The sequence below is a fragment of the Babylonia areolata genome, chromosome 19 (genome assembly GCF_041734735.1).
Source record: "Babylonia areolata isolate BAREFJ2019XMU chromosome 19, ASM4173473v1, whole genome shotgun sequence".
Taxonomy (NCBI): Eukaryota; Metazoa; Mollusca; class Gastropoda; order Neogastropoda; family Buccinidae; genus Babylonia; species Babylonia areolata.
This window is the reverse complement of record NC_134894.1, coordinates 4,311,863-4,326,862: the sequence shown is the minus strand read 5'-3', so window position 1 is coordinate 4,326,862 and position 15,000 is coordinate 4,311,863. Positions and strand designations below refer to the sequence as shown.

Sequence of the window (15,000 nt, the reverse complement as noted above, 5' to 3'; positions counted from 1 at the left end):
GATATGATTGAAATAGGCATGAAATAGCATACTAAAAGTAGACATAAGACATAAAAAGAGATTATATTAACAATGCAATTCAAATTTGATCAACGTCGTGTTTAAAACGATACAAACGATCAAATAAATAGTTAAATAAATGAATAGATAAACGAGTGAATGAATGAATGAATGAATGCATTGACTGATCAATAAGTTAATGAATTGCATGTATGTTTGCAAATATGTATGATAGCCGGTTGTGTTCAATCACCAGAACAGCAGAGGAGGCAACTGCTGTCCCGACTATTTGGGCTAGAATTTGATGTGTAGTGGAGTGTGTATTGCTTAGTTTACATTTTCTGTTGGCCCAACTGTAAGCTTATGTCAGGAGGAAGGTGGCAGAATGGTTAAGACGCTCAGCTGCCAATACAGAGAGTCCGTGAGGGTGTGGGTTCGAATCCCGCTCTCGCCCTTTCTCCTAAGTTTGACTGGAAAATCAAACTGAGCGTCTAGTCTTTCGGATGAGACGATAAACCGAGGTCCCGTGTGCAGCACGCACTTGGCGCACTGAAAAAGAACCCATGGCAACGAGAGTGTTGTCCTCTGGCGAAATTACGTAAAATGAAATCCACTTTCATAGGTACACAAATATGTAAGCATGCACTCAAGGCCTGACTAAGCGCGTTGGGTTATGCTGCTGGTCAGGCATCTGCTCAACAGATGTGGTGTAGCGTGTGTGGATTTCTCCGAACGCAGTGACGCCTCCTTGAGAAAGTGAAACTGTGAAACTTACATTTCCACTCTCCCGGCCAAGAGGGTTTTAGGGCAGTCGGCGTTGGGATGATCCCCAATGGCCAACTAGTCCACAAGGCTGAAGCGCCGTACTAAGAGCAAGTGTAATCTTGCCTCACTTTCAGAGTCACAGTCCTTCACAAACGACTAAACTGTAAACGAATTCCCGCTGCATTGGAGAAGCCATTTGGTCATACAGCTTTCTCTCTGCTGTTGGCCCAACTGTAAGCTTATGTCAGTATCTGCCATAAACTGAGCGTTGAGCATAATCAATCAATTAATCAACAGATAAAAAAAAAAAATTTATTTGTGGCCAGACACGAACAGTATATCAAAAAACAAAAACAAAACAAAAAAACGGTCCCCGCCCCTTTCCATCAACCAATGAATCTCTTTCTCATCAAGGTAGTCAAATATTGGACTCTCGTAAAACAAACAAATACGCACATAAAGAAAGAAAATAAGAGATACACGTGGACGTGCGTCCTCAGTATACTTGGTTCCCATGGAAACGGAATCAGAAAGCTGCAAAATAGGTAACTAAACAAACTACCAACATATAGGTACATCAAAACCAAACAACAACAAAAATAAACCCTGAAACAAACAAACGAACCAAAAAACAAACAAAACAAAACAACAAAAAAACACAACAACAAACAAACCAACAACAACAAAAACAACAAAAAATAAAACAAAACAAAACAAAAACAAAACTAAAAACAAACAAACAAACAAACGAACAACGCAACAAGTCAGTAATTACTTATCCTTTTCATCTAAAAGGGATTTTTGGCTGTGTTTCTTTCCAACAATTGTCGCTGTAATGCTTAGTTTGAAATTAGTTTTCCATGAAATTGTATTGAGTGTCTCAGTCTGTCTGTCGGGGTGTCTATATGTATGTCAGAACTGCCCATCTCATCTTTTTGTCTATGTCTTTTGCTCTCTCTCTCGCTCTCTGATATATTTATATATATATATATATATATATATATATATATATATATAGAGAGAGAGAGAGAGAGAGAGAGAGAGATAGATAGATAGATAGATAGATAGATAGATAGATAGATAGATAGATAGATAGGTGTGTGTGTGTGTGTGTGTGTGTGTGTGTGTGTGTGTGTGTGTGTGTGTGTGTGTGTGTGTGTGAATGCATATGCGTGTGTGTACACACACACACACACACACACACACACACACATATATATATATATATATATATATATATACAGTTCTCTCTCTCTCTCTCTCTCTCTCTCTCTCTGTGTGTGTGTGTGTGTGTGTGTGTGTGTGTGTGTGTGTGTGTGTGTGTGTGTGTGTGTGTGTGTGTGTTTGACCCATAACACTGCTGACCTGCTCTTTGCAGCCATAACAAAGCGCTATTGTTGTACAGGTTGGCGATGAATCATGCCAAGACCATTACACCTGCGCATATTCCCAAACGAGGGCACACACACACGCACACACACACACACACACACACACACACACACACACACACACACACTGAATACGCTCTGCCCCGCAAACCCCATCCCCGACCTCCTCAACCTCGCATCTCATCGGCCTGTTCATACTCAGTCTCTCCCTTTCATTTTCCTTAACTCTTCTTCTTCGTCGTCTTCTTCTTCTTCCCCTCCTTCTGTTCCTTAACTCTTCTTCTTCCCCTTCTGTTCCTTAACCCTTCTTCTTCCCCTCCTGTTCCTTAACTCTTCTTCTTCCCCTTCTGTTCCTTAACTCTTCTTCTTCCCCTTCTTCTGTTCCTTAACTCTTCTTCTTCCCCTTCTGTTCCTTAACTCTTCTTCTTCCCCTTCTTCTGTTCCTTAACTCTTCTTCTTCCCCTTCTGTTCCGTAACTCTTCTTCTTCCCCTTCTTCTGTTCCTTAACTCTTCTTCCCCCCTTCTGTTCCTTAACTCTTCTTCTTCCCCTTCTGTTCCTTAACTCTTCTTCTTCCCCTCCTGTTCCTTAACTCTTCTTCTTCCCCTCCTGTTCCATAACTCTTCTTCTTCCCCTTCTTCTGTTCCTTAACTCTTCTTCTTCCCCTTCTGTTCCTTAACTGTTCTTCTTCCCCTTCTTCTGTTCCTTAACTCTTCTTCTTCCCCTTCTGTTCCTTAACTCTTCTTCTTCCCCTCCTTCTGTTCCTTAACTCTTCTTCTTCCCCTTCTTCTGTTCCTCAACTCCTCTTCTTCCCCTTCTTCTGTTCCTTAACTCTTCTTCTTCCCCTTCTGTTCCTTAACTCTTCTTCTTCCCCTTCTTCTGTTCCTTAACTCTTCTTCTTCCCCTTCTTCTGTTCCTTAACTCTTCTTCTTCCCCTTCTTCTGTTCCTTAACTCTTCTTCTTTCCCTTCTTCTGTTCCCTAACTCTTCTTCTTCCCCTCCTTCTGTTCCTTAACTCTTCCTTCCTTCTGTTCCTTAACTCTTCTTCTTCCCCTTCTTCTGTTCCTTAACTCTTCTTCTTCCCATCCTTCTGTTCCTTAACTCTTCTTCTTCCCCTCCTTCTGTTCCTTAACTCTTCTTCTTCCCCTCCTTCTGTTCCTTAACTCTTCTTCTTCCCCTTCTGTTCCTTAACTGTTCTTCTTCCCCTCCTTCTGTTCCTTAACTCTTCTTCTTCCCCTTCTGTTCCTTAACTCTTCTTCTTCCCCTTCTTCTGTTCCCTAACTCTTCTTCTTCCCCTCCTTCTGTTCCTTAACTCTTCCTTCCTTCTGTTCCTTAACTCTTCTTCTTCCCCTCCTTCTGTTCCTTAACTCTTCCTTCCTTCTGTTCCTTAACTCTTCTTCTTCCCCTTCTTCTGTTCCTTAACTCTTCTTCTTCCCATCCTTCTGTTCCTTAACTCTTCTTCTTCCCCTCCTGTTCCTTAACTCTTCTTCTTCCCCTTCTTCTGTTCCCTAACTCTTCTTCTTCCCCTCCTTCTGTTCCTTAACTCTTCCTTCCTTCTGTTCCTTAACTCTTCTTCTTCCCCTTCTTCTGTTCCTCAACTCTTCTTCTTCCCCTCCTTCTGTTCCTTAACTCTTCTTCTTCCCCTCCTTCTGTTCCTTAACTCTTCTTCTTCCCCTTCTGTTCCTCAACTCTTCTTCTTCCCCTTCTTCTGTTCCTTAACTCTTCTTCTTCCCCTCCTGTTCCTTAACTCTTCTTCTTCCCCTCCTTCTGCTCCTTAACTCTTCTTCTTCCCCTTCTGTTCCTCAACTCTTCTTCTTCCCCTCCTGTTCCTTAACTCTTCTTCTTCCCCTTCTTCTGTTCCTTAACTCTTCTTCTTCCCCTTCTGTTCCTTAACTCTTCTTCTTCCCCTTCTTCTGTTCCTTAACTCTTCTTCTTCCCCTTCTTCTGTTCCTCAACTCTTCTTCTTCCCCTTCTTCTGTTCCTTAACTCTTCTTCTTCCCCTTCTGTTTCTTAACTCTTCTTCTTCCCCTTCTTCTGTTCCTTAACTCTTCTTCTTCCCCTCCTGTTCCTTAACTCTTCTTCTTCTCCTTCTGTTCCTCAACTCTTCTTCTTCCCCTTCTTCTGTTCCTTAACTCTTCTTCTTCCCTTCCTTCTGTTCCTTAACTCTTCTTCTTCCCCTTCTTCTGTTCCTTAACTCTTCTTCTTCCCCTTCTTCTGTTCCTTAACTCTTCTTCTTCCCCTCCTGTTCCTTAACCCTTCTTCTTCCCCTCCTTCTGTTCCTTAACTCTTCTTCTTCCCCTTCTTCTGTTCCCTAACTCTTCTTCTTCCCCTTCTTCTGTTCCTTAACTCTTCTTCTTCCCCTTCTGTTCCTTAACTCTTCTTCTTCCCCTTCTTCTGTTCCTTAACTCTTCTTCTTCCCCTTCTGTTCCTTAACTTATCTTCTTCCCCTTCTGTTCCTTAAATCTTCTTCTTCCCATTCTTCTGTTCCTCAACTCTTCTTCTTCCCCTTCTGTTCCTTAACTCTTCTTCTTCCCCTTCTGTTCCTTAACTCTTCTTCTTCCCCTCCTTCTGTTCCTTAACTCTTCTTCTTCCCCTCCTGTTCTTTAACTCTTCTTCTTCCCCTCCTGTTCCTTAACTCTTCTTCTTCCCCTTCTTCTGTACGTTAACTCTTCTTCTTCCCCTTCTTCTGTTCCTTAACTCTTCTTCTTCCCCTTCTTCTGTTCCTTAACTCTTCTTCTTCCCCTTCTTCTGTTCCTTAACTCTTCTTCTTCCCCTCCTGTTCCTTAACTCTTCTTCTTCCCCTTCTTCTGTTCCTTAACTCTTCTTCTTCCCCTTCTTCTGTTCCTTAACTCTTCTTCTTCCCCTTCTTCTGTTCCTTAACTCTTCTTCTTCCCCTTCTTCTGTTCCTTAACTCTTCTTCTTCCCCTTCTTCTGTTCCTTAACTCTTCTTCTTCCCCTTCTGTTCCTTAACTCTTCTTCTTCCCCTCCTGTTCCTTAACTCTTCTTCTTCCCCTCCTTCTGTTCCTTAACTCTTCTTCTTCCCATCCTTCTGTTCCTTAACTCTTCTTCTTCCCCTCCTGTTCCTTAACTCTTCTTCTTCCCCTTCTGTTCCTTAACTCTTCTTCTTCCCCTTCTTCTGTTCCTTAACTCTTCTTCTTCCCCTTCTTCTGTTCCTTAACTCTTCTTCTTCCCCTTCTTCTGTTCTTCTTCTTCCCCTTCTTCTGTTCCTTAACTCTTCTTCTTCCCCTTCTTCTGTTCCTTAACTCTTCTTCTTCCCATCCTTCTGTTCCTTAACTCTTCTTCCCCCCCTTCTGTTCCTTAACTCTTCTTCCCCCCCTTCTGTTCCTTAACTCTTCTTCCCCCCCTTCTGTTCCTTAACTCTTCTTCCCCTCCTGTTCCTTAACTCTTCTTCTTCCCCTCCTTCTGTTCCTTAACTCTTCTTCTTCCCCTCCTTCTGTTCCTTAACTCTTCTTCTTCCCCTTCTTCTGTTCCTTAACTCTTCTTCTTCCCCTCCTTCTGTTCCTTAACTCTTCTTCTTCCCCTCCTTCTGTTCCTTAACTCTTCTTCCCCCCCTTCTGTTCCTTAACTCTTCTTCTTCCCCCCCTTCTGTTCCTTAACTCTTCTTCTTCCCCTTCTGTTCCTTAACTCTTCTTCTTCCCCTCCTTCTGTTCCTTAACTCTTCTTCTTCCCCTTCTGCTCCTTAACTCTTCTTCTTCCCCTTCTGTTCCTTAACTCTTCTTCTTCCCCCCCTTCTGTTCCTTAACTCTTCTTCTTCCCCTCCTTCTGTTCTTTAACTCTTCTTCTTCCCCTCCTTCTGTTCCTTAACTCTTCTTCTTCCCCTTCTGTTCCTTAACTCTTCTTCTTCCCCTCCTTCTGTTCTTTAACTCTTCTTCTTCCCCTCCTTCTGTTCCTTAACTCTTCTTCTTCCCCTCCTGTTCCTTAACTCTTCTTCTTCCCCTTCTTCTGTTCCTCAACTCTTCTTCTTCTCCCCATCCTCCTCCTTCGGTTTCTTCATTAACGTATTCCCCCTCTCCTATTTTATCTTCTTCCTTTTTATCCTCCTCCTCTTCCTCCTCCTCCTCCTTCTTCTTCTTCTCTTCCTCCTCCTCCTCCTTCTTCTTCTCTTCCTCCTCCTCCTCCTTCTTCTTCTCTTCCTCCTCCTCCTCCTTCAATTTCTTCATCAGCGTATTCTCCCCCTACTCCTATTTTTTCGTCTTCCTTTTTAGTCTCCTCCACCCCCTCCTCCTCCATCTCCTTCTTCTTCTTCTTCTCCTCCTCTTCCTGTTTTATGCTAACGTGCTTTGAGCCAGTAACAAGGGAGTCAATTAAAAGGTTTCCTTTGAAGTTGACACCGGCGAGCAAGTTGTCTGACGTAAACAGCGAGTGGTCCTTGCACACAGCCCTTGCACTCAAATAACAGTATTGATAGACTTGTAAACAACGAGCTTGCAGGCGTATGTCCGAGGGGGAAAAAAAAACCGAACGAGAGAGACGCCAAACTGGCAAGAGACGCACATTGGACAGAATCGATCAACAGACTTCTCCATTCTGTTGGACTGACATAATAAACGTCTAAAAGCAGACTAGCTGTCTTGTCAGACGGCTTTACCCGAAAGGTGGCCCGGCAGCCTGTAGTACGATGACCTCGTGTGAATGGAATGACTCCATGTTTGTAAAGCGCACAGAGCTTGGTCTCTGGCCGGACACAGGCGGCAAGTAGGTATCAGTGGTAGCGATGATAACACCACCACACAATGTCTAGAAAAAGGAAAGGAAAAAAAAGTGTGCAAAATGAAAATAGTCAGTCATTTCAGAGTTGATTATGTTTATTCACTTTACATTCTGTTTGATTCTTCTTCTTGAAAATCTTCATTGTGCTTTTTTTTTCTCTCTGGTGATTCGCATTTTACTGTGCTTTACAAAACATGTTTTATTTTCTTCTTAGCTATCGAAGAAATGACAGTATATTTCCAACTATGGTAGGCGTTTATTGATGATAACGACAACAACGACACCGATAACAACAACAACAACGACAACAATCATCATCATCATCATCTGATGACAATAATAATAATGATATGGAGACGAAGAAAAAGAAGAAGGAGAGAATCGATAGAGACGGAGACAGGTTAATGGACCATCAAGACATGAACAGGCCTATAGTATAGCTTGACCCATTCGTTATGGAGTTGTTAATGTGATGTTATCTGTGTGTGTGTGTGTGTGTGTGTGTGTGTGTGTGTGTGTGTGTGTGCTCGTGTATGCTTCGGTTTATTTTTCAAGTCGTCATGTCTTAGTGTATGATTATGCATTTTCTTACATTTTTTTCTTGTTCGTGATTTGGGGGATATGGCTGACATTCCTTGCCTTCAAAGCTTGCACAAATATTTACATGCAGATATAGACTGATCGATACAATATATATATATATATATATATGTGTGTGTGTGTGTGTGTGTGTGTGTGTGTGTGAACTTATAAGGACAGACAGAGAAATAGAGAAAGAAAAGCGAGAGAAAAAAGAGAGAGCAAGAAACAGGGACTTAAACAATTACATATATATATATATATATATATATATATATATATATATATATATATATATATATATATATAAAGAGAGACAGACAGAAACAAAGACAGACAGAGAGACACACAGACGGATAGAAAACTAGATACAGAGGCAAAGACAGAGACAAGACACATTGATAGAGACAAAGAAAAACACATATACACACAAATAATTGTGCCTTACAAAAAAAATACAAAAAAACTTCCAGTTTGTTTTGTTTTATAGATTCGCTCTTTCCAAACTCCCTTTATATCTACCAACTGTCAAACAAAGACTTGTAGGTTTGCTATCATTATTATCATAATTTCTCTTTTAGGGGGGCCTTCAAGACTCACTTGTGAAACATTTAATTTTTTTTTTTATCTTATCGCTAAAACGTGTTCTGTGCTTATTATACAGCTTCGGGTTCAAAAACAAAACAAAACAACAACAAAAAAACAAAACAAAAACCAACCAACCAACCAACCAACCCAACAAACCAGGCCCGTGTCTGGGTGGGAAGAAATTGTCTCAGTCACTGCACTACTGCGAATCTGTCAGTGCCGTTCATGAATTAACATTTAAGCATGCTTTTTTAAGCGCGATATATCGATAACGCCGCTTAAAACATGTTGTTTTGGTGTATCTCGGGCATTTAAGGATTCTTTAAAGTCCGCGATAAAGGACACGATGCCATCGCCTCAATCACACTGCAACATTTAGCCGTTTTCTCTGGATGTAGATAGAAGTACGATAAGTTTGGTTGCACTCGCCGGGAAAGTACGACACGGTTGGTTCAATTTCTCTTTTTATGTTCATTCTAGTTCATTGAGTATCCACTTTAAAATATTCATATGCAGTAAACACGTCGATGATGTAGTCTATGTCACTGTATGTGTTCTGTCCATAATTTGAATTTCTTTCCTTTTAATTGCAAACAAGAAAAACGAGGTCACGCCGTCTTCTTACCATGCATAACCAACGCTACTGCAACTGGGATGCAGAAATATGGTGTTTTTGGAATCCCGGAAATAGCCTCAACGAATTAAACCGTTAATGACACGGGAAACACGGCTTAACTCGGGAGACTTACAACCTATTATTGGAATACAGTGAAGATTGTTTTCCTGCTATTTTTAAGCCAAATTTGATATTGACGAATAAAGCATTTCCAGAGAAAATGGCAATGTTAAAGTTTACCAAGGACACACAGATATACACACACACGCACACACACACACACACACACACACACACACACACACACACACACACACCACCACCAACAACACAACAACAACAACAGCACAGCAACAACAACAAAAAACAACAAGAAGAAACAAAAACCACACATAAAGAAGTGGACTGACAGATACACAAATAGAAGGCGGGGGTGGAGGTCAGGGGGGGGGGGGAGACAGAGAGGGAGAGAAAAAGGGAGAGAGAGACAGACAGACAGACAGACAGACAGAGAGGCACACAGAGAGTTACAGAGACACAGACAGACACACATACAGACACACACACACACACACACACAGACCAACAAACAGGGAGGGAAACAGGGAAAAAGAGAAGAGAAGTGCACAATTTATTTCGGGATAGCATTCAGTAGCTGTCTCTCTGAGTACTTGGTACAGCTGAATCCTACTTGCCAAGAGCCAGACTTGGACACACACACACACACACACACACATTCACATACGCACACCACTTATACAAGACAGAATTATGGTGCCAGAACAAGTGCGCACGAGTGTGTGTGTGTGTGTGTGTGTGTGTGTGTGTGTGTGTGTGTACGTGCGGGGGGAGGGGATATTGGGGGTGTTGTGCTGTGCGCGGAGACCAGTAAACGAAATGAAGTGGCGGATGGTGCCAATTATGATTTATCTGTAGATATTTACGTCAAAGTCTATTCCCTGTTTTGATGCATGGGATGGGGGGGGGGAAACCCAACCAACAAACCAAACCAAACACACACACACACACACACACACACACACACACACACACACACACACACACACACTTTACCACTGGTACTTCCATTTCTATTCCTCTTCATCCGTCCACCCCTGCCCCTCACTACTTCTTCTCTTTACCATTCCTACAACTGTCACTGCTGCTTCTTCTGCTACTGCAACTACTACTACTGCTTCTAGTACTACTGCCACTGCTACTTCTACTACTACTGCTACTATGAACACATTGCGTGTTACTGCTTTACTCAAACCAAGGATAGTCCTGATCGGCGTGTTGGACTTATGCCATGTTTGTTTAAAATTTGGTCGTATGTTTTATAGATTAGTATTACTTTATGTTGATTTTACCACTACATTAATTTGATACTTTGTGCATGTGAATAATACAATAAGTGTGCATGGGTGCTTGCATACGGGCGGGTGTGTGCGTGCGCACGTGTATGTCTTGTGTTTCAAATGATGGAAAGTTATCGGACTTTGCCTTGCTATGACTGAGTTGAGTGTTATTTTGTTATGTATTTGTTGTTTTCCATCTCTTACCACTTTGCTTATAACTTGTATGTATCACAGACTTCACCACACTTAATTCCTCTGCGAGATAATAAAGGTATTCTGATTCTGATGTGACTATCGGATATCTGCTTGATTTTCTATTTCTGTATACTGCTGACGTGGTGTACCGTATAGAGCAATCCACATGGTTTGACACCACCTTGAAACTGAAACTGAAACTGATGTGGATGATGATGACGATGGACTGTGTGTGTGTGTGTGTGTGTGTGTGTGTGTGTGTGTGTGTGTGTGTGTGCTGCAGCTCTTAGGCCTGGCCCTCCTGGGAGTGGGCATCTGGATGGTGGTGGACAAGGACTCGGGCAAGTTCATCGACGACAACCTCTCGGGGGCTGGGGAGGACGGGGGAGGAGGCCAGCCACCCGTCCTCATCAACTTCAGCTCTGTCACCGACTCCCAGGTCTTCTATACCTTTTTTTTGCACCCCCACGCCCCCCACCCCGATCCCCACCGCCATCCCCACCCCCTTCTTTCTTTTTATATTGTATTGTATTGTACTCCATCTCGCTCACTACGATCGGCTTCGGATCCCCTCTGTTTACGTATACTCAGATTCAAACACTCGACTGTTGGCCGCCGTTCTTTCTCTATCTCTGGACCTTGCAATTGGAATCAACTTCCTCTTTCACTTCGTCAAGTCTCCACACTCAGCTCTTTCAAGCCTGGCCTTAAAACCCACCTCTTGCCCTAAATAGCCTCCCTTCCCTGCCTCTTCATTGTCTTCAGTTTCTCCAGTTTTTTGAGTTATGCGTGCGTGTGAATGACTGGTACGAAAGCGCTTTGATTTGTCTCTGCACAAGATTCTGCGCTATATTGATACCATTATTATCATTATTGTATTGTATTGCAATACCGTGTGGTGTGATGTAGTGTAATACTTGTATCACACTGCAGTGCACTGTAGTGTAGTGTAGTGTAGTGTAGTGTAGTGTAGTGCAGTGTAGTGTAGTGTAGTGTAGTGTAGTGCAGTGTAGTGTAGTGTAGAGCAGTGTAGTGTAGTGTAGTGTAGTGTAGTGCAGTGTAGTGTAGTGTAGTGCAGTGTAGTGTAGTGTAGTGTAGTGTAGAGCAGTGCAGTGTAGTGTAGGGCAGTGTAGTGTAGAGTAGTGTAGTGCAGTGTAGTGTAGAGCAGTGCAGTGTAGTGTAGTGTAGTGTAGTGTAGAGCAGTGTAGTGTAGTGTAGGGTAGTGTAGTGTAGTGTAGTGTAGTGTAGTGTAGTGTAGTGTAGTGTAGTGTAGAGCAGTGTAGTGTAGTGTAGTGTAGTGTAGTGTAGTGTAGTGTAGTGCAGTGTAGTGTAGTGTAGTGTAGTGCAGTGCAGTGCAGTGTAGTGTAGAGCAGTGTAGTGTAGTGTAGTGTAGTGTAGAGCAGTGTAGAGCAGTGTAGTGTAGTGCAGTGTAGTGTAGTGTAGTGTAGTGCAGTGCAGTGTAGTGTAGGGCAGTGTAGTGTAGAGTAGTGTAGTGTAGTGTAGTGTAGTGTAGTGCAGTGTAGTGTAGTGCAGTGTAGTGTAGACCAGTGTAGTGTAGTGTAGGGCAGTGTAGTGTAGAGTAGTGTAGTGTAGTGTAGAGCAGTGCAGTGTAGTGTAGTGTAGAGCAGTGCAGTGTAGAGCAGTGCAGTGTAGTGTAGAGTAGTGTAGTGCAGTGTAGAGCAGTGCAGTGTAGTGCAGTGCAGTGTAGTGTAGTGTAGTGTAGTGCAGTGTAGTGCAGTGTAGTGTAGTGTAGAGTAGTGTAGTGTAGTGTAGTGCAGTGTAGTGTAGTGTAGTGTAGTGTAGTGTAGTGTAGTGTAGTGCAGTGTAGTGTAGTGTAGTGCAGTGTAGTGTAGTGTAGAGCAGTGTAGTGTAGTGTAGTGTAGTGCAGTGTAGTGTAGTGTAGTGTAGTGTAGTGCAGTGCAGTGTAGTGTAGTGTAGTGTAGTGCAGTGCAGTGCAGTGTAGTGTAGTGTAGTGTAGTGTAGTGTAGTGTAGTGTAGTGTAGTGTAGTGTAGTGCAGTGTAGTGTAGTGTAGTGTAGTGTAGTGCAGTGCAGTGTAGTGTAGTGTAGTGTAGTGTAGAGCAGTGTAGTGTAGTGTAGTGTAGTGTAGTGTAGTGTAGTGTAGTGTAGAGTAGTGTAGTGTAGTGTAGTGTAGTGCAGTGTAGTGTAGTGTAGTGTAGTGTAGTGTAGTGCAGTGCAGTGTAGTGTAGTGTAGTGTAGTGTAGTGTAGAGCAGTGTAGTGTAGTGTAGTGTAGTGTAGTGTAGTGCAGTGCAGTGTAGTGTAGTGTAGTGTAGTGTAGTGCAGTGTAGTGTAGTGCAGTGTAGTGTAGTGTAGTGTAGTGTAGAGCAGTGTAGTGTAGTGTAGTGTAGTGTAGTGCAGTGCACTTTTGTCACAACAAATTTCTCTGTTTGAAATTCGGCCTGCTTCTCCACAGGGAGTGTGCGTCGCTACAGTAAGATCGCCTCTCATTGGGAAAACACACACACACACACACACACACACACACACACACACACATATATATATATTATATATATATATATATATATATATATATATATATTACGCAAGTCAAATTCTGCAAACCAAACCAAGCAGCGTCTACCTATACCTGTCCCACATGCATATATATATATATATATATAGAGAGAGAGAGAGAGAGAGAGAGAGACAGAGACAGAGACAGAGACAGATAGATATCTGACAGCGAGTGCCTTTGTTATCCATCCAAACGTGGCTTTTTCTACATCATTTTAGCCAGGGACAACTCGTCCGTTGCCATTGATTCCTTTACGTGCGCTAAGAGCGTGCTGCACACGGGACCTCGGTTAATCGTCTCATCCGAATGACTAGCATCTAGACCACCACTCCAAGTCTAGTAGACGGGGAGAAAGTTCTGATGAGTGGAGGGTTCGAAACTGTGCGCGCAGAGTCTGTCGCTTTCAAGGCGCTAGGCTACCACATCCACTGCATAGCGGGTGCAAATGAAAACACACCCATCAATCTTATGCATTGGGGTGCGGGGGAGGGGGGGGGGGCGGGGGGGGGGGGGGGGGGGAGGGGAGTGAGGGGGGGGGGAAACGACAGCAAGTTCTACAAAAGTGATTTTGTTCCGTTCAGTTATCAACCAGTCTGGAGTTGACTTCATTTCGCACCAGGTATCTCTATTCACAAGTTACATTCAAACTAAATGACATCGACAAGAATAAAATTGTAATGCATATCAAACGGTATAACTATCCCCGATTTGTAATACAGAAGAATACATTCAAGCTAAAATTAGTGACTTGTACGCTAATAATATCACACATAACATACGGTAACATTATCCCCGATTTGTAATACAGAAGAAGACATTCAAGCTAAATAAACATCGACACTAATAATTGTATCATACATAACAAAACGGTAACACTGTCCCAGATTTGTAACACAGAAGAACACATTCAAGCTGAAAATTAACGAATTACATCGAAATTAATAACTGTATTATACACAACGAAAACGATATCAATCACTATCCCGATTTATGTAACACTACGAGAAGACTGCAGCTGTCGGAAGATGGCAGAATGGTTAAGACGCTCAGCTGCCAATACAGAGAGTCCGTGAGGGTGTGGGTTCGAATCCCGCTCTCGCCCTTTCTCCCAAGTTTGACTGGAAAATCAAACTGAGCGTCTAGTATTTCGGATGAGACGATAAACCGAGGTCCCGTGTGCAGCACGCACTTGACGCACTGAAAAAGAACCCATGGCAACGAGAGTGTTGTCCTCTGGCGAAATTACGTAAAATGAAATCCACTTTCATAGGTACACAAATATGTAAGCATGCACTCAAGGCCTGACTGAGCGCGTTGGGTTATGCTGCTGGTCAGGCATCTGCTCAACAGATGTGGTGTAGCGTGTATGGATTTGTCCGAACGCAGTGACACCTCCTTGAGAAAGTGAAACTGAAACTGCAGTTGACTTTGTGGTAATGCTGTGCACCAGAATAAAATTTCAAACAAGGTGTTCTCACACACACACTCACACACACACACACACACACACACACACACACACACACACACATATATATATATATATAAACCTTAATGACTGTCCAGGTCTTCGATACCTTAGCTTACGTGCTGATTGGTCTGGGAGCCGTCATTGTCTTGATCACTGGTCTGGCCTTCGTGGGAGCCGTGAAGCAGAGCATGCGTCTGTTGATCGCTGTGAGTTTGGTTGGTAGGTTGGTTGGTAGGTTGGTTTGTGCATATCTGTTGTGCGTGTGTGTGTGTGAGTGTGTGTGTGTGTGTGTGTGTGTGTGTGTGTGTGTGTGTGTGTGTGTGTTATCTACATTTTGTTTATTTATTTATTTATTATTTATTATCACTCTCGTCAATGAGTTGGGTTTTTTTTCTACATTTCATTTTATTTCATTGTCTATCTGCTTTTTTTTTTTTAATTCTAATTTCATTACTTCATTTTATTTCTCCAACGCAAACGGGAAAACCCGTAGGCTCCGGGCCTGAGGTAGTCTCACGAGGAAGCACTGTCCCATCTTCAAAGGTCCGGCCAACATTGGGTAACGCGCGAGGCGAACCGATCGGAACGAGTTCAGCCTAAAACTCCCCCCAGCCCCACCCCCATAAATCCGAAAAGAAGCGAGTAGCAAGATCGAGTCGAACGACAGAGATGGTGCAAAAGAAAAAAAGAGAAAGACAGATTAGTAATCAAGCGGAATGAAAACGCTTAGAAGCTAGAACACTATTTGCAGAGCTGAAACATACAACAAGA

The 15,000-nt window shown here is 42.8% G+C and overlaps 1 protein-coding gene across 3 annotated transcripts in view; it reads left to right on the top strand.

Annotated features, from left to right (window-relative positions):
* The window catches only part of LOC143293392 (CD9 antigen-like), an 80,953-nt gene that overhangs the window by 53,700 nt on the left and 12,253 nt on the right, over positions 1–15,000 (top strand). For all 3 annotated transcript variants that reach the window (XM_076604209.1, XM_076604210.1, XM_076604211.1), the window contains exons 2-3: positions 10,504–10,659; positions 14,325–14,435. In XM_076604209.1, coding sequence (XP_076460324.1) covers positions 10,504–10,659; positions 14,325–14,435 — 267 coding nt within the window. The remainder of the gene's footprint in view (positions 1–10,503; positions 10,660–14,324; positions 14,436–15,000) is intronic.